The sequence below is a fragment of the Monocercomonoides exilis genome, assembly GCF_001643675.1.
Source record: "Monocercomonoides exilis strain PA203 chromosome Unknown scaffold44-821271, whole genome shotgun sequence".
NCBI lineage: Eukaryota > Preaxostyla > Oxymonadida > Polymastigidae > Monocercomonoides > Monocercomonoides exilis.
This window is the reverse complement of record NW_027150589.1, coordinates 345,656-365,244: the sequence shown is the minus strand read 5'-3', so window position 1 is coordinate 365,244 and position 19,589 is coordinate 345,656. Positions and strand designations below refer to the sequence as shown.

The following is a 19,589-nucleotide window of genomic DNA, read 5'->3' as shown; positions in this document are numbered from 1 at the left end:
TTTTCTAAAAATACAGAAGAAGGGCAAATTGATGAATGAGGAAGACCATTGGATATAAGGATTATTACTCCCAAAAGCAATTCAGAAAAAAGATACAACGCTTGCTGAAACAAAATAAAATCAATAACAGTGGTCAAATCAAAATGCAAACATGAAAATCGAATGAAATGATTTGTTTGTTCACCAACTCGACAACTTGCTGAAATGATATATGATGCCTCAAAAAATAAAAATGCAATGAACTTTCATCTGTAAAAATGTGCTCAAGGTTTGCAAGCAATGGATAATGATATTTCATCCGAGATAGCAATTCTACAACATCATTATCAGATACTGTAGCTGGGACTTTAACACAATAATATTCTCCATCCAAATCATTTTTTTGCATATGTGCAAATATGTCTACTTGTAACTTTAGTTAACTACACTTACAAAAGGAGAAAAACACTTTCTAATATAATTGATTTCATTCGAATTTAATATGGGCACTCTTGATACATAACTTTTTTTTCTGAAACAGCCGAAAAATATTTTTTTATTTCTTTCTATTTGCAAGGCATTCACACAATGATGAGCGAAAATGCAAAGAGAAAAAAGGAAATAGAATCTATTGAAATTTTAAATTATTTCGATAATCAAGCAATTAGAGAAGGAGAAGAAAGTCGATATGGTTTGCTCTTTTCGATTTATTTAAATGTTCAATATGATGCATTTTTTAATAAATAATAAATACAGATATTGATAAATTTGAGATACAAAATGAAATTGGTGAATGCGAATTTGAACCTTATAAATCCCCACTTTTACAACAAATTGAAGAATTGGAAAAACTTGGATTGAGGAAATCCAGACTTCCTGAAATAGAACCTTTTATTCTGGGAACAAGAAAAAAAGTATTTTTTTTTAAAAAACCATTTCAATATATATGTTTTTTAATACTTTATTTTGATTTTTATTATTTTGAGAATTCAAGTCAAAATATAGATAAAAAAAGTAAAGAAGGAATGCTTATGTCTCAAAATTTACCATCTCATTCTCTCTATGGTGCGGATTTGATGAAAACAAATAATGACAGTCTTATTCAAAAAGGAAGTCTGACTGATAGAAGCATGGCACTTGACTCTCGAAACAGAATAAGAGAAAGGCACACATCGTTACCCCCTTCAGGAAGACAATCATTTGATGACCAATTTGCATCATATGGAACGGCTCATAACTTACCGTATTTGTCTCCAACAAATAATATTACTCCCTTGCGAAATACGTTAAGTTCTTACAATTTTGAGTCTTTTCCATCAAATATCTCAGTCACTCGTTCTTTAACATCCACAAGACCCGCTCCTTTGGATATATCCAGTAGCGTGATGTCAACATCAGCAGAAAGAGATTGCTTCCAGCGAAGCTCATACAACAAGACTTTCATGGAGCCATATCTTCTTCCGTCTCCAAGGTCCATTGGCTACAAATCATTCAGACTTCGCACGCCTCCACACCGCCGTGGTTTCTGTGGGATGTCTGTGAAATCGAAGAAGCTGCCACGTGAAGGGGGTGAGTGGGATGAAGAGGAAAGAGTGAAAACAGAGAGGAAAAAGAAGTACGGGGAGAAGGAATGGAAGGAGGAGGAAGAAGCAAAGATACGGGAGAAGGCAGAGAGGGAAAAAAATAACAGGCAAATGAGGAAAGGAACAGGGAAATGGGCAGCGAAACTGTTTAAAGAAGATGAGGACATCGAGATGGCATTGAAAGCAGCGAGGGAGAAGAATAAAAAAGTCAGAAAACCAAGGAGCGAAGGGTATTTTATGGTGATCAAAGACCAATTGGACGAAAAGAAGCGGAATATGTTGTTGAAAGAAGAGGAGCGCAAAAAGGAGGAGTATTTGAAAACAAGAGAAGAATTGAGGAAGAAATTGGACGGTTTGCTCAACATTCCTTTTTTGTGATATTCTTATTAAAATATGTTGAAATATACATTGTTATTGCTTGCATTTACAAATTTCATATGTTTTTTTATTCATTTTCAATCTTCACATGGCCATTTTCTTTCTTGTTGCGGAATGTGCAGAACATCGACTAAAAGTGCAGGCGCAGTCTGTTGTGATTGGCGAGCCATTTGGCTTGAAGAAGATGGAAAGGATTGTCAGCTCAGTTGAAAAAGAAGGAGAAGAAAAAGATTGCTTGGGAAAAATCAGGTGGAGCGATGACGATGATAACGATGAAGATGATGACGAAGCAAATTCGTGTGAATGTCTGGGATCTAATTCGATGGGCATGCAAACAAAGCACAACAAAACGGTATTGACACATCAACCACACTCGGAAATGTGCGATACTTTGCGTCAATCTTATCCTTCTTCCACTCAAAGAATGAAGGCATACATGGACAACAGCACAGCTGCTCCTCGTGTTTGCACTCCAGTTCTTTCAACCAACCCCGTTTTTTCGAATTCTGCTGATTATTCATCGCTTTATCCGCCTCCTTCAATATCCCCTCCTCTGTACAAACAGACTGCTCAAGGCTCTCTCAAAAGAGGAAGACCAACGCCTCGAAATTCTCAATCTGCAACTTTATCTTCATTGAATCAAAATTCGATTGATTCAACGTTGCTTCAAAGCCAATTGTTAGGTCAAGTGTATCCCTTGTCAGGCACAGCCTCTCCTTCGATTTCTCAATCGTATTATTCAAGTGGCGTTGTATCGCCTTCTTTGCCTTCTGTTCTGGTGACTGACGAGCGTCTGAGAGAAGAAGAGAGAAAGAGCAAGCTCAAAGCGCTGAATGAGACAAAACAGCTGATTGGAATCAGAACAGTCAGAACAGGAAGCAGCCAGGGAAAAGATAGAGGCAGAAAAATAGAGAGAAGGAGAGGCAACGATCCAGATGATGCATCCACCATTAAGGATGCAGTGCTCTCGGTCAGCAAGGCCCTGTCTTCGTTGACCGAATCACTCGACATTTCACCGACAGAACTGCTTACTCAGCGGTCTCTTGCTCCTTCTTGTCCATCTTATTCTCTCTCAGGCAATGCTCTTGATGCAACAGCAAGAGAAGAGCAGCCATCTTCCTTCAGTTCCACGTGGAACACACAGAAAAACAAGTTTCTTTCTTCATTTTCTGACACTTCACGCTCTTCTTCGCAACCGCGCTATGCTTCTGCAAACTCCACACGCATTCCTCCATTGGCCCGCAGTCTTTCCTTATCGAAGACGAGCCAGCCATCGAGTTCTCGCTCTTCTCTGCACAAAACACAGCGAAGCCCTGCTGATCTCTGTGCCTCCCCCTCTGCGCTGATGAGTGAGTTGGACTCGACCACACAGAAAATACGGCAGATTGAGTTTCTCCGGAGCGAAAGCAAGCAGAGAAGAGAGAGGCAGCTGAAGTATTCGGGTGCGTCTGCTTCAAAAGTGTGAAGTTGCGCAAGGATTACAAGTCTTTATTTGGTTTTTGTGTTATGTTTGACTTAAAAAAAAATTCATCACTTCATTTGTTACAAATTATTGAATTTTTTACGTTGAATTTTGGATTAGTTAGTTTCGTTTGAAGCATTTTGAATAAATACGGAAATTTCATACTTTACAATTGAAAATCTGTTTTTCATTGAATTTTTTATTTCTAAAGTTTTTTGTTTTGAAGTTATTTTTAATGTGGCAATATGCAAAATGAATATTTTCTGGACTTATTTTTTTATCGTTTGATATGAGAATTTTTCACTTAGTTTTTTGTGATAGAAATTTCAAGAAAACTTCATTCAACAATTCAACTGCATGTAATTCAGATGCTATCTGTATGAATGATTTTCAAAAAAATCTAAAGAACTTAATCAATGAATGAGATGTGTGCAACAGCTAAAAATACACGAAAACTGGATGACTTAATTATAAATACTATTTCCATTTTATTCAACGGAAGAAAAACACAAAAATTGCACATTGAAAAAAGAAGAATAAATGAAAGTCTAAAACAATCTTTCATTTGTAGCACATATTAATATCCATAAATGCTAAATAGACGCTAAGAAACTGAGCAATCTTCAGAAATCATTTCAAATTTGTAACTTCTTCATCTTTTGAGCAAAAATATCATACATCTCATTTCACACTGATCTTTCTCTCTCAATCTTTCTGTCCTTCTCATTTGACAATAAATTGATTGAATGGAATAAAAAAATCCACCAAATCTGACACGATTTTCAAGAAGGCGCTTTTGTTGCTGTCACACGCGACTGAACAATCGATCGGCAGATTGGACATGTCTTGTGCTGAGAGAGCCAAGGAATTATACACTCTGTGTGGAACACATGGTTGCCTGTATTAATGTTAATAACAAGGAGTTTGGAAGGAAATGAAAAAGCGATAATAATAATAAAAAATTAAAGTAATTTTTCAACAAAAAAATTTTTTTAACATTCATTAAGAAAAATAAATGGATAAAAAATCGAAAAAATAAGATATAAAAAAATAAATAAATATCTCCATCACCACACAACATACAAGCTGAGAGCACTGTGCATTGTGCGCCGACCTTCAAGCTGTCCAAGCAGATGGTGCACTCTCCAAAGACTGTCTCAGGCACATCGCTTTCTGGCTTGACGCTGTGCTTCTTCAGCAGCGGGCCCGACCTAATCTTACTCAAAACGCTGGGAGGCACCCCTGTCCCGTTGTATCTCTTTCTGGACGACGAACGCGCCTGCATCTGTGCCATTGCTGTTGCATTGATCGCTTGTTGAAGAGACGAAGAATATCCATCTGACACAGCTGGGTTTACTGCGCTGGCAGGACGGCCAAACGGCGGCGGAGTCGCAACTGCAGAGGAAGAGAAAGGAGCAGTTGCAGCAGCAGAAGAAGAAGAAAAAGCAGACGCTGAAGGAGGAGTAGGAGTGGCTGGTGTTGCAGTTGCAAGAGGGACAGCAGATGCTGCACGAATAAAGCCATTCGAAGGCACAAATGAGTTGCGTGTATGAGCAGATGTCAAAGAGGTGTTTGCAGCTGGAGTTAAAGTTGTAGTCAAAGTTGTAGTTGTAGTGGTAGTTGTAGCTGTCTGCTCCAATGGAGTGGCAGAAAGCTGCACAGACAGAAACTGCGGTGCCAGTGCATCTTCTGCCATGTCATCCAAATACGGTGCTTGCAGAAGAGGTGAGAACGCATTCAAAAATGCCTCGTTTGTGCTGCGTCTGAAAGAATGGCTGTTTCTGTGGTTGGAGTTTGGCGTGGCTCTGTGGTTGGAGCGAGGGAATGGAGGAACAGTTGGCACTGCCCAATCAATTGAGCCAAACGGAGAAGGAGCAGAGGGAGGAGAAGGCATAGCAGGAGCAGTTGAAACTGAGAAAGTGGAAAACTGGTTAGAAACTGACGGAGGAAAAGGCTGGTTGCTTTTGGAGGCATTTGGAGTAGTAGATGCATTCCTCCCAGTGGAATTGGACTGCGGAGACGCCAATCTCTGCGGTGTGGCTGCAATTGTTCCGATCTGCACACTTGAAGCAGGTGCTGGTTGTGGAATTGCAGTTACAGGTGCAGATGCCTTTGAAGCTGATCCTGGCGTTGATATTGTTGTTGCTATGGCTGTTGTTGCCGTTGCTGCTGGCAGTGGCGGCTGTGGAGGTGCTGATGCTGCAATTGGAGGCTGAGCAGATGCCAGTGCTTCATCAGGCATTTCAATCGCCGCCAGAAACTTCTCATTCTCTCTCCTGTTCGCCTCTTCGATCAACGACAGCTGCATCGCCAGCTCCAAATCGCGTTCGAACTGCTCGTCGGCCTGCTCCTGCTCCTGCAGCTGTCTCCGATACATCGCCTCTTCCTCTTCTCTTCGCCGCCTCAGCTCCGCTTCCTTCGCAAACAGAACAGAAGACGGCTCAAATGAGGAAGCATCGATGCTGTTTCTGAAAGAAGAGCTTTTATCGTCATTGAACCTGGCTCTTTCTCTGGCTCTTTCAAGTTCTCTTTCATTTTCTTCGATAAATCTCATCTCTCTTTCTCTTTCTTTTTCTTTCTGCAGTGCTTGCAATCTCTTTCTTTCTTTCTCCCTTTCTTTCTCTCTTTCCCTTTCCCTTTCTCTTTCCCTTTCCCTTTCTCTTTCTCTTTCTTTTTCTTTATTCATTTGCAACTCTCTATTTTTAGCCAAATTCTGTATAATCACAGGACTTCCCTCGCCTCCCCCAATTTTTGCCTTTTCTGCTTCATCACCTCTATTTGGTGTATTTCTGACTGCCGATGAAGCAACTTTTGGTGTCTTAGTGTTCGCTCTGGACTCCATCCGTTTCAGTGTCTCATCCAGCTTTTCAGATCCTTTTGCTGCTGAGCGCTTTTTGTCTGCTGTCAAAAGCTTGCTTTCCTCAAAATAGCTGTCAAGATTCCACTTCGAATCGTTTTTATTTAGTTGCTCGTCTTCTTCAGACTCATCTCCACTGTCGTCTTTCTCTCCTCCTCCTCCTTTCTTCATAACTTTCTCTTTCTTCACCTTCATCAGCTCCTCCTCGCTCAATGCCCCTTCCTCCCCCTCTCTTTTCACCTGACTCCTCATGCCTTGCCTCCTCTGCTCCTGTGGCACATCCTCCAAAACTGTCTTGTTCGCTCTTTCCAACCGGCTCCTCCTCGATAACCCCGCCAGCCTCGCACGCACATACCGAGCAGTCTTCGCTGCCTGCTGCAGCGGCTCCGCTTCGTCTTCAGAGGATGCAGATTCGTTCTCTCTTTCTTTGTGCTTAACGGGCTTCAATGCCGGAAAAAGCGTTTCTTCGTTGTCTGCATCGTCAAAGTCAACCATCCTTCGCTTCCCATTCAGCGAGAGAATTCGCTTGCAGAAAGTTTGAGTCTTTCCACTTCCAGAAAGGCTTTTCACAGATTGCAATGGATCAACCCCAAATTGTTGTTCTTTGATATGTTGAAATCGCGAAGTGCCATTTTTCGCTGTTTTATCAAAAGAAAATGAAATGAAATTACTGCAATCAACTGGTGGCGAGCAGTCAAGAACGTTCAAAGGTCCTCCAGCATTCGGCGGTGATGCTGGAAAATGTGAAATACAATTTCTTACATTTTTAGATGAGATTTCATCATTTAAGCTGTTTTTCTTTTCGAGTTCTTTCTTTCCATAGCTTGTAAAATCTTTTTCTTTTCTTTGATCAACAATTATTTGTTTTTCGACAATCCTTTCAAAATGCGGCGTAACGCCTGTTTCATCGTTATGATGAAAGTTATTAACTAGAGAAGCATCTGTTGTTTTGTTTTCTGGTAATTGTTTCTTTGAAAAATCTGGAAATTGCATTCCAGAAGCCATGAAAACTTCTGGAGCAATATATGTGAAATCCTCACTTTGAACATGGGCGTCTCTTCCATTTGTCGCGAACGGAAGCTCGTAGATGTCCGCATTTTTTTCAAAAAGAATATTTGTAGAACTTGATGAATATGATGATTTTTGATTGTGAATTTCCTTTGAGCTTGCTTGTGGAGATAGTGGGAATGATATCAACAATGGAGAAGAATCGTCAAAGGTCTTATCGTCAATTAAATCTTCATTTTCTCGAATGTCAATAAAATTTGAATCTTTATTCGTGTTCTTTTCCGAAGAATCATGAAATGATGAAGAATTTGACATTTGAAAATTATTCGAAAAAGAAGCTTTTTTTGAATCAAATTGTCGAATCCTCGATGAAGCTTTTGGAGAAGGAGATAAATCTGAATTACTTGTCATTCCAGAATTCTGGAAGAAGCTCGCGTTTGGATCAACAACACTTCCGTATTTCAACAAATTTTGCAAAAGATTTGGCCTTTGTAGATTTGATGTTGATGCATAGTTCACAAATTCTGGCTTTTTCACAGCTGGAAGCATCAAAATATTAAAAAATGTTACAAACTTGGATCAGACAGAAAAAAATAATCTAAATCGTCTTTCACTGAAAGTCAGAATTCATTTCAGTGCTATTTTCTTATCAATGAAATCATATGGATGAAGAAAAAAAACTCCCTTTGGTCACATTTTGTATTGTTTTTCATTTTTCCATCAAAGATTCACAATCTTTCAAATTGATAATTTCAAACAATCTGCATATAAAAAATGCAAAGCCTTTGATGCTGTGAAAATAGAATTTTCAGATACTACTCAAAAAGTTTCATTCAGGAAGAAAAAAAAAGAATAACATATTTTTGTAAAAAATTATTAATAATATTGTTTTTTCATATTTTTTGTTGAACAATGCGTCATTCCATGAATAATAATTGATTTATTTCAATTTGCATGAATTGTCTTGAAAAAATAAAATTTCAAAAAAATAAACATTTAAAACGAAACACAAAAACAAAATCGGAAAAAGAATAATAAATTCTATTTCTTATCTCAAAAAAGAAAATAATTATCTTTCACAAAAAAACAGGTTTTAATAATACAAAAGCTATAATATATATGTAATCATTTATATGCTATTTTATAACAAACTGTTTCAAATGATGCGACCCTTTGAAAATGTGAATGGAATAATCGAAAGGAAACAAATGACTTTAACTGCATTATTCAGGGGTATGAAGATAATTCATTTGATTAACAATTATCATTGAATGTTATTTATGCAAATTGTCAATAGAATCATTCTTTGAACTCAGAGATTTAACAAACATTTATCAAAAACAGAAAATGGGCAAAATGATTTGCTGGATGCACAAAATGGAAAAGGACGAATTGGAAGGCATATTCAATATGGGATTTTTTTATGTAATTGAGACAATTATTGAAGAACAAAAAATTCCGCTTGAATATGCTGTGTTGTTGTTGAAGCATTTGGAGTATTGCAAGATATTGAGAGAAATACGTTCTGAAAATATCAATTGTCATGCATTACTTTATAGATTTGAGAAAATGATTTGCGATGAATATTCAAAAAAAGAGGGAAAAAATGAGAAGTGGATGGCCGATCTTTGTGAAAGTTATTTGGCTTTGCATGAAGATGCCTTCAACTTTAAAGAACAGATGCTTGCAATTTGTATACCTTGCCTTCTGAAAGTTGCATTGAGGAAAGAAAAAAATGAAGAAACTCAAAATGAGGTGGAAATGGCTTTGATGGCACTGTGTAATTTTTATCAGCGCGACGTATGAGTTTTTATATGCTTTGCTTAACGATTAAAAATATTTGTATTCTATTTTTAAAGTTTATAAAAAAGGAACTATTTTTAGTTGGTATGTCAAACATCATTAAAAATCATCAGGAACATCGCAATCTGACGCATCTTGCTTATCAATCCGCTTGGAGGTTTTTAGTTTATCGGTTTCAAAAGGAGGCTGGGATGGAAAATTTGATTGTGAATGACTTACATTTTTTGAGGGAAGCATCGAGAGAATTAAGAAAGCTAGAAAGGCATAAATATCAGATGAAAAATGAAAATGGAGAAAATGAAAAGAAAGACGAGGAAATCATTATGAAATGGTGCAATACTTTGGACGATTGCTTTATGAGGATATTCAAGAATGGAACAGATAATTACGTATTCATTACGGGCATTGTAAAGTTGCATAGATCGACAGAAGTCGAACTCAGAGGTGTTTTCTCACAAAATATGAGTATTTTTGAAAGGATGTCAAATAAAAGCACTAAAGCTTTGATTCATGACTTAATAAGAATTGGAGCATTCGAAGTTATTATTGAAGAAATACGCCAGCCAACTTTGAATGATATTTTTGCAGAGTTTTGTCTGAAGTTTTTATATGAACTTTTTTTCTCAATGGGAGAAGAAAAGAGCAAAGAAAGAGTTTATAGAAAACAAAACATGGTAAAAATTGATGTGCTTTTGAAGTTCGAGGAAGAAGGATTTGTGGATCTGGTTATTAGCCTTAAGAGCATCCTTCAACATCAAGCACAGCGTTTTTATCTTCCAAGTGATCCGACATATTTTGCAAATTATTTATGTTCTTGAGTGATTTCTTTTTTCATCATTATCAAATTGTTTAAAGGATTATTGTTACTGTTGTATTTGCATCTTTTTTTATTGAAAAAAAAGTCATTCGTTTTCTTTATATGAAAATTTTATTTTTTTCCATATTTTCTTTTCAATAAAAAGTCTGATTCTTTTTAAAATCATTCTTTTGTTCGAGTTTCGATCAAAAAAGAGAAGAAAAAAGATATATATATTGAGGTGATGAGAATGAGTCGAAAGGCAGCTATTCAGAAGCGCACGGATAATTTGCAAAAAGAAACATAGAGAATCATAGCAGGCTGGAAGAGGCGATGGATCCGCTAATGTGAAGGCATTTGGCCTGGTTCAGCTGAAGTGTGTGAAGGCAGAGGCTGAGGCAGATGCAGGCAAGCAGCATTCAATGGAAAGTGAAGTGTGCAGCATTTCGCCAACCGATGGTATTCAACAATAAAACAGGAAAACAGAAGAAGAAGCAGAATATGGGTCTTTGGGCATAACTTCATATGGAAGTGCAGAGTGCGTGGGAAAAGATAAGGAACATCTTAAAAGGCTTGTCAACGAATGAGAAAAAATAGAACAATAAAGAAAGAAAGAAAGAAGGGAAGATAAAAAAAAATTCAAAGAAGGTGAAGAAGTTGATAATGAAGAAAAATTAAAAGATAGAAAAAGTGAAGAAGAAGATTTATTGTGGAGTGTGTGATTGAAGATTTGTTTGGCCAAACACCAAAGCAAGAACAGCAGCGCAGATGAAAGAAGAAAACAATCGCAAATGGCTGTGGCCTCAAGGAATTGATGTGCAGCTGCCAATGAGAAGCAACATGATGAAAAATGTTGTTTCTTTCTATTTCCTCATTCCTCTTCTCAACAGCTCAATTACAAAAGGAATGGGTTGAATTTTCATTGATCAGCCAAATAATCTTTCCCTTTGCATCATTTCTGATGCTGTCTATGATGACAAAGAAGGTTGTGCAAGGTGGAGGATGATGATGTTTGATGTGTGTTCTGGAAGAGAAGAAATCCTTTTCCTTTCAATCATATCCTTGTTGCCTTTGAGGATATGTTAATGAGTGAATGCTAATCCCTTTCCTTTTCCAAAACGTTGATGATGAACGATGATCCAAAAATGTTCGAAAGAATAGTTTCAGTTGCATCTTTCTATTTATCTCCATAATCATCGATGTTGTTTGATCTTTTCCTCTTCAAAATTATTTCAATTATAAAATTGCCTTCATCCTGATTTTTCCTCTCATTTTCCTTTTCAATCTCTTTCTTCAAAAGAAATTCTCCCAGATTACAGTATTTATCAGGAATTTCTCAAATAACTTCCACTGCCCAAAAATATGAGAAAATAAAAATAAAAATAAAGTATTTTCGTGAAAAAAGTCGAATAAAACAGAGTTAATCGCATACCAATCTCAATTGCATTCCTTTTTGCAACCTCTTTGCCCAACAAAAAATGTCCATTTTCACTCATTCATCCATTCAGCCTTTTTCCCTTGAACTGAAATTCCATCTCTATCTGTGAGAAAATCACATCAAAAACCCAACCCAAATGCTTGTGTAACCTTGTTCCAGGCATCCCATCCCTTTTGCCAAAAGTGTCCATTTCGGCCAATCTGAGCAAAAACATTCATTTCTTTCAAAACGTCGAAAATCTCTTCAAATAAAAATATCACAAATAATCCACAAATAGACACACATTTATATGTGGTGCAGAACCACAAAACTTTCATCGTTCACACCTCTTCCATTCATCTGTTTTCATAAATCTTCACATCATTCATTTCTTTCCCAATTGCCTTTTCTCATGAAAATACAGCCAACAAAATTATATGCTCTAAATCATATGTTGTTCCATCTCAGAGGCAGATATCGCTGGACGGAGAGTGACAGCTGAAATATCAGAACATCAACAAAAATGGATGAATCATTCTCTATTATTCATCGGATCATAAATAACTGTTGAAAAACAGCAAAGGAAAATATTTATTTTGATACAATAAAGTGATATTCAACAAAAGTTGAATGATATTTTTTGTTGAAGTACCCATATTAGTCTGCAATCGAAAAAAGAAAAGAAAACAGTTTGAGACGCATGAAATTAGGGCTGTCAGGAATATTTTATTGTGTGTGGATAATTAGTGTGGGGCGCGTGAGCAAGGGTGCCACAAGTGATGGAGCAGGATTTGTTGAGGAATCAGCGAAAGAAGGAGAATTGGGTTATCCAGAAGGCACATGGCGAGAGAAGGCTCAAAACAACAAAATTGGAGATTGCCATTTATTTGACACACATATTGAAGGAAAAGAAGGTGGAGTGGGAGAAACCTGGAAAGAAGAGAGAATGATGAAGAAATACGCAAAACAATGGAATGGGAGAAGTGGAGAGATTGGGAAAGTCCAGAAATGGGGTTTTTGTGAAGAGTGGAAAATGTGGGGAAAGGAGGGTGTGTGTGGTGGGAGTGGGGTTGAGGGAAGTGTTGTTGTGGTCAATTCATCACTGAAACTGAATTCATTGGGATTGAGGGAAATGGGTGGGGAGAGTGTGCTCAGGGCATCGGATGGAAGTTCTGTTGAGGTGAGTGGCTGTGTGATTGGAGTTGAGAGAGAGACACCCCCCTTTGATTTTTGTGGGAGCTGTGGATTGTTCACCAACATTTCACTCAGATCGTCTTCAATTCCAACCTCATCCTTGACTGAACAGATATTTCCTCCACTTTTCTCTTCAAAAGCAGTGGAAGGAGAGATTTCAGAGAAATGCCAAGTTTCTGTTTGTTCTTCTCATTTCTCTTCTTTTTGTGTGTCTTCAGCCCCATTCATCTCATCGCACTTTGTATCTCTTTCCCAATTAGAATTCTTCAACATCTCGACAAATCAATTGAAAACAACACATCTGGGTGAAGGGCTGAGCCAAACATCATTTCTGATGAGTGGGTGTGAATTTGTATCGGTGTGGGATGTGTATGATGGAGGGATTGTCCCCTCGCTCAACAGCCCCTCATCATCCTTGGCTGCCTCGAACACCTCGTTTGTCAGGTGCTATCGGTCTCAGAATGTTGCAGTCAGCGGGAGTGAAGGGAATCCATCGAAACCAGCGAGACAAAATCAGACGGACAATGGGGCGAATTCATTCACTTGGTGTGAGTGGAACGGGTCAAATACAACTGGGACAAATTATTCTCACGATGATGGGATATCGAGTGGAGGGGCGATTAACATGTATAATCTGGCATCAGGAACACTTTTAGTGAAGTATTGTTCGTTCAATGACTGCACTGCATATTGGGATGGTGGAGGAATAATGTGCCGTGAGATCAGTTCAATCAAGATTGAGAACAACTCATTCAATGCTTGTACTGCAAAAAATAATTATGGAGGAGGGATATATGCTTATTATATTACTTCGTGCGTCAGGGTCAGTGGGTGCGAGTTCCAAAACTGTAAGGCATATTATTATGGAGGAGGTCTTTATCTTAATTCTTTTCAGGTTTCTGGATCTTCCTGTATTGGAACGGAAAGCGGCAATGGAGAGAGTGCTAGTGTGTTTGGGTGCTCATTCACTTCATGTTCTCTTTCAAATATAGGTGGCGGAGGGTTGCTTTGTGAAAGTGTTCCGGCTGCATTCAAAATGCGGAGTATCCAATTTATTTCATGCAGCGCATTATCATATGGTGGAGGATTTTGGTTTAATCCAAGACGGTCAACAGCTCCAAATAACATTTATTGCTTTTTCTTTTTCTTCCACGATTGCAGATGCAGTAATTCCACTCCACTTGGATATGACGTGTATTTTTCTGATGGAAACAATCTTTTTTCATCGGCTAACCCGTTCCATGAATCGTACACAACGAATAGTGATGAGAAGAGAGTGTGCTATAATGGAACAAGTCTTCAGGAAACACAAAAAAAGTGGTGGTTGAAGGATGGAAAGTTATTATTTGTTGGAGTGAATGGAAATGACTTGAATAATCTGTGTGGAATGAGTGAGACAGCACCGTGCAAAACAGTGGGGCATGCAGTGAGTTCGAGCATGGCACAGCTGAGCTCGACAATCACGTTGCTGGGTGGAAGGCATGTGAGTGAAGAGAAGACGATCAATGTTGGGGAAAAGAAGATAACAATAACAGGGAGAGGGAAGACAGTGAGTGTGATTGGGACGAATTCTCTTTCAACCTCTTCAACAACGCTGTTTCACATATCTACTGGCCAACTGGAGGTGGGGCATGTGGGAATCGATCACAACGCGACAAGAAGCCCATCGCCGAGTGTGTTTGTGGTGTCACTGGGGAGCGGGACACTTTCGCTGGAGGATGTGGTGATCGACTCTTCGACATCAGGAGGGAGTGGAACCTCGTCATCTGTGTTTGAAGTGGCGCTGAGGCAGCTGAAGATGATTGATGTGGAGATTGAAAATATGAAAATATCACAGCCTCTTTTCGCTGAACCATTATCAACAGGATCGGCATCAGGAGAAAGTTTGCTTGGGAATGTGACAATTCGGAATGTGAATCGGACAGAAGGAGATGGCGTTGTAATAGCAAAGAGTGTGAAGGAGGGAGAGACATTTGTGGTGTGGAATACAACAATAGAAGGGTGTGAGTGTGCGAATGGAAATGGAGGAGGGATAAAGGTTGTGTTGGAGGATTCAACAAGTGAAGCACGAATTGGAACATCAACATCGCACAGTGGAGGAACAACAACATTTTATCAATGCAAGTGCAGCGGATGTGGAGGAGGGGTGATGATGCACCTGGCTGATGCAAATGCGTTGTTTGAGTTGTCAGATACTCTTGTATTTGACGGAAATGAGGCAGAATATGGGAGGAATATGTTCATTTTTGCATATGATCTGAATACAACTGTGACAAATGACTCATTCAAGTTTGATTATTCATCAATGACAAATGACAAAACTTTGTTTGTTGGAAGTGATGACTATCATCAAGAAAAGGATTTGTTCATGTTTCTGATTCCATACAGCTCATTTGAGATATTTATCTCATCAGAAGGATTTGATGTGGAACGTTGTGGAAGTGAGGAAGAGCCATGTCAGACGATGTGGAAAGGAATGGAAAATATGAAAGACGGAGAAGGAAATAAAACAATTCAGATTGAAGGATCAACGATTATTCGAGATTCATTCAATGTGTCCAATTATCAGATCAAAAAGGGTGTAAAGATGGGAGAGGAAGATACAAAAGCGATATTGAATTTTGAAAAGGCAGTTGGAAATCAATTGGAATATTTCATGGAAAACGATGCTCGTCTTGAATTTTTCAACATCCAACTTCAACTAACATCTGGATTTGACAACTCAGCCAAAACAATTATTTCCAACAAAAATGGAGAATTGGTGATAACTGGATGTTCATTCCATTCAGAAGCAGGAGTGAACAATGGATTTAATTGTGTATTTGTGGATGTGATTGGAGGAAGCGTGGAAGTGAATGATTTGTCGATGAAATCATGCAACGTTGGAAGCAGCATATTTGTTATTCACGATTCTGGAGTTTCAGTCCATTTGGTGAATGTTCGAGTGGAATCGTTGAATGAAAGTGGAGGATGTTTTCTTCTGATCAAAGGATCTGAATCAACAACAAAGATAAGTGAAGAAGGAATAAATATTGAGATTGATAATTCGTCATTTTCAGGAGTGAAAAGAAGTGACAATGGAGCGAGCATTTTGGAATCAAAGAGTGAGAATAAGATTTGTTTGGTTGTGAATGAGAGCAACATAACAGAAGACAAAGCAGAATTGAGTGAAAAAGGAGGGGCAATATTCTTCACATTGGGTGCATCAGGATCAATGAAGATGATTGACTCAACAATCAGCCAATGCAGCTGCAGTTTTAGTTCAGGGAGAGGAGGAGGAGTGTATCTGGTTACAAAAGAAAGAGGGGATTTGGATTTCACATTTGTGGGAATGAAATTCAGTGCAAATACAGCAAGAGTGGGGAATGACATTTTCATTGAATGTTTCAACATCACATCTCAGATCAATGAAAGTCAATTTCAGTTTGATCTTCGAGAAGGTCATTATACGCGTTACAATGCAATTTATGGAATTGATAGTTGTGATTATCCAGGTGACACAGATCTTATTGGATTTATTACGATCCATCAGAGTGACACAATCATTGTGAGCAGTGTGAATGGATCGAATGACAGACAATGTGGAACAAACACACTTCCATGTGATTCAATTGAGCATGGACTGGTGCATCTGACATCTGAATATGTGAGTCTATTGTATGTTGACACTGAGAGTGTGATTGGAAAAGAAATAACTCTGGAGGAGATGAGTCTGAGTTCGAAGAACAGAGATTTTTGTGAAATTGAAGTGAAATCAAACATTAGAAAAACAAGAGGGGAATTGATAACAACAATGGGAACAGTCTCATCGATGAGAGTGAATTTTGTGTTTGATTCAAATTTCATCTCTTCACATGAATCACTGATATCACCCGAAGGAGGAATTCTTGAGATAATAAATTGCTCATTTTCATCAAAACAATCGGCTGGAGAAGGAAATATAGAATTAGCCAACATTCCATTTCACATAATCAATATGGAAAAAGGAGAATTACAACTTGACGGATGTGCAATATCAAATCTCATTCTTCAAAAATCTTCAATATATCTTTCTTCTCAACTTTCATCAGTTATTTATTTATTAACGATTTGCAATTCAACAATTAAAACTTCTCTGATTGATATAAACGAATGTGGACAATTAACAATCAAGGATTTCAAAACAGAAAATATCACAGTTGAAGGAAATGAAGAATCATTGATATCTTGCTTGACAATGAAAAAGACGATGCAATTGACAAACTGCACAATGGGCAGAGTCAGTACAAAGGCCACAAAAGGGAAATTGATGAAATTGGAGAATTGTTTGGATGTGAAAATGGATAGTTGCATTTTTGATGGGAGTTCAAACGAAAAAAATGAGAAGAATTTGAATGAAGGGGAAGAGATGTGCAGATGGTCAGGATCTCTTGTTGATGTTGTAAAGAGTTCTTTAATTATGAAAGTTTCAACATTATCAAATTCACCAGATGGTGGAGTCACAATGAGTGGGGGAAATGTGATAATTGAGAAAGGAGAGTTTATGAACAACAACCCATCAATTGAAGGATATCCATCATTGAGAAGAAACATCATCTGTTCAGATTCTGGAACATTGAATGTGATGAGTTTGAAAGGAGGAGATGGAGTTTTGCCAAATTCATCACTTTGGATGTTGAATGAAGGGTGCAGTTTTGAAGGGATTGTTTCTGAGAGGGATTCATCATTCTTCATTCCTGTATTGGAGAGTGTGGAAGCAAAAGAAGAGACAAACAGAATGAAGTTGACATTCAAAGGATTGCTTCTTGTTCCGTGCAACTTGTCATTCTCAGTTGTGAAGAGGAAGGGAGAAGAGAAAAAAATTGAAAAACATGATTTTGATTCAAATGGGTTTTTGTTGGAAAAAGAAGTAGAAGGGAGTGTGGGAAAAGATCTGATCAGCAGTTATGAAGATGAAATCGAAGTGAGTGTGCATATTTTATTTGGGGATGCAGAATCTCCTTCATCAACAAATCCATTCATTCTGAAGAATGCCAGTGAAGCAAAGGAAAATGGAAATGAAAGAATTGTTGAAGGAGGAAAAGAAGGGAAATCATATTGGTTATTGATTGTCGTTGTGTTGGTCGTGATATTATTGGTTGTACTGATTGTTTCTATTGTTCTGGCTGTTCGATGGAGAAAGGCAAAGAAAGAGAACAAAGATTTGAGAGAAATTGTGAATGATAACATCAAGAAGGATCCGAAGGCATTTGAGATGGTGATGATGGAGATGTCACCAGAGGCGCAGTGGAGGAGTGAAGAGATGAATAATGAAGAGAATGCAAAGAAGAGGGTGCTTGTGAAAACGATGGTGCATTCAGAGTCAGAAGAGTATTTGTTGGCTGAGAGTGGGTCGACAGAATATATTCTTGGAAAGGATTCAGACAAGATTCCTGAATGGGCATTGGAGAAAGAAGAAGAAGAAGAGATGAGGAAGAGATCACCGTCACCATCCATCTCACCCACAGACACAGAAACCACATTTGTTCGAGGGGAAGATCTGTGTCCGACAACTTCATCGATGTCGAATCTGGTGGATGCAATGGCCTGTTCATCACCACATGAGAAACTGATTGTGGACTTGAGAGATTCGTTGTTCATGCTGTTGCATGGAAGGAATGAGAAGAAAGAGATGGTGATTGGCACTCTTCAAGAGAGGGAGCAAACAGCTGCCCAGATCCTGTTCTGGGTGGCTAATCTCTCACTCCACTCGTTTGATGAAATGGAAGTTCCGCTTTCCTCTCTTTCCAATCTGAGTCCGCACATTGTGCTGTTCTCAGAACACATGGTGATCTGCATCGTGATGCATTCGGACTGCTCGTCAGATGATGACTCAGATTCATCATCGATCTCATCGTCGACTGTTGTGACATCTGCCAGTGATGATGATGATGATGATAGTGACTCTCTTCCCTCATCAGCGTTTGAGGATGAAGACAGCTTCAAAAAAGAGTGTTTAAGATGGATGGCGCCAGAGCTGCAGATGAAGAGGAAGATGGGAGCAACGAAGGAGTCGGTTGTGTTTTCGATTGGGATGATGCTGTGGGAGTGCTTGACACTGGAGATTCCGTTTGGGGAGTATGAGGCAGCAATTGCAGGAGATAAGATTGTTCGTGGGGAGAGACCGAGGATGGGAGATGAGCAGTCGAGTCTTGAAGAGGTGGTGAAGGAGTGCCTGTCGGGTGAGGCAGGGCTGCGTCCGACATTGGGAGATTTGAAGCGGGAGTTTCTTGGGCACTTTCCGAAAGAAGCGCTGATCATGACAGTTTCGGATGCAGTTGCGATTCAGTCGTTGATGTATTGCGAAGCAAATGAACAGGAAAATGAGGGAGAGGATAATAATGATAATGATGAAGTTGGTGAAGTTGGTGAAGTTGGTGAAGTTGATGAGGATGGTGAAGATGAGGGAAGCACCAGCAGCAGTTGCAGTTTGAAATAGTTTGGAAGGGGAATGAAGGCGAGCAGAAAGAGGAAATGAAAGAAATATGGATGAATAAATATGGATGAGGTTGCTTTGAATAAGTGTTTTGTTTGTGGAATGGAAATATCAGGGCAGCTGCATTACCAGTGGCTGCTTTGTGGAATTGAAGAAAGTCAGATTTTTGTTTTAAAAAAAAATTTATTTTATTATTTTGAGAATGTGTTTTGATTTGTGGGAAAGCCTCAAATGAATATTTGTTTTTATTTTGTTTGCTTTATTTCACTAGATTTTGTCACTCACCAAAACAACTCTTTGCGTTTGTCTATTTTTTCGTTTTTAAGTATTTGTGATTGTATTTCCCTTTTTGATTGTTAACAGACATGAGTAGTTATTTTCAGTTGTGTCTCATATATTTATTGTTTTGATTGATTTTCCAACACCTTTTTCGAATGTTTTGATAAATGGAGTTTTTGTTGAATCACCATTCTTGTTTTTCGATTGTTAATCCGATATGTATTTGCAGACATCTTCTTGTGTAACTCAAACAATTTTTGCTGTATTTTTAACAACTGTTCATTTTTTTTCATTTATTTTTGAGTAGATTCAGTGTTTTTCAACACGCAACACCAACACATATTGAATAACCAACTATAAAGAATAATTTTTTAAACAT

At 38.3% G+C, this 19,589-nt stretch overlaps 4 protein-coding genes across 4 annotated transcripts; 3 read left to right on the top strand and 1 right to left on the bottom strand.

Annotated features, from left to right (window-relative positions):
• Nucleotides 1–524: 524 nt before the first annotated feature.
• On the top strand, nt 525–3,747 carry MONOS_5099 (uncharacterized protein). Its single transcript, XM_067875217.1, has 4 exons — nt 525–670; nt 736–893; nt 966–1,914; nt 2,063–3,747. The coding sequence occupies exons 1-4, from the start codon at nt 568–570 to the stop codon at nt 3,403–3,405; spliced, it is 2,553 nt and encodes an 850-aa protein (XP_067721927.1). The 5' UTR covers nt 525–567; the 3' UTR covers nt 3,406–3,747.
• Nucleotides 3,748–4,184: 437 nt separating this feature from the next.
• MONOS_5098fu5097 (putative E3 ubiquitin-protein ligase RNF115/126) lies at nt 4,185–7,831 on the bottom strand (the record flags this gene model as incomplete). The annotated part of the gene is made up of 2 exons (XM_067875216.1): nt 4,486–7,831; nt 4,185–4,300 (listed from the first exon to the last, which is right to left on the bottom strand). Exons 1-2 carry the CDS (start codon nt 7,814–7,816, stop codon nt 4,185–4,187), a joined length of 3,447 nt encoding a protein of 1,148 aa, XP_067721926.1. The 5' UTR covers nt 7,817–7,831.
• Nucleotides 7,832–8,735: 904 nt separating this feature from the next.
• MONOS_5096 (uncharacterized protein) lies at nt 8,736–9,274 on the top strand (the record flags this gene model as incomplete). Its single annotated transcript, XM_067875215.1, has 4 exons — nt 8,736–8,740; nt 8,827–9,067; nt 9,127–9,227; nt 9,253–9,274. 4 exons carry the CDS (start codon nt 8,736–8,738, stop codon nt 9,272–9,274), a joined length of 369 nt encoding a protein of 122 aa, XP_067721925.1.
• A 2,709-nt stretch (nt 9,275–11,983) lies between these two features.
• MONOS_5094fu5095 (uncharacterized protein) lies at nt 11,984–19,511 on the top strand (the record flags this gene model as incomplete). The annotated part of the gene is made up of 1 exon (XM_067875214.1): nt 11,984–19,511. One exon carries the CDS (start codon nt 11,984–11,986, stop codon nt 18,932–18,934), a length of 6,951 nt encoding a protein of 2,316 aa, XP_067721924.1. The 3' UTR covers nt 18,935–19,511.
• Between the last annotated feature and the right edge of the window lie 78 nt (nt 19,512–19,589).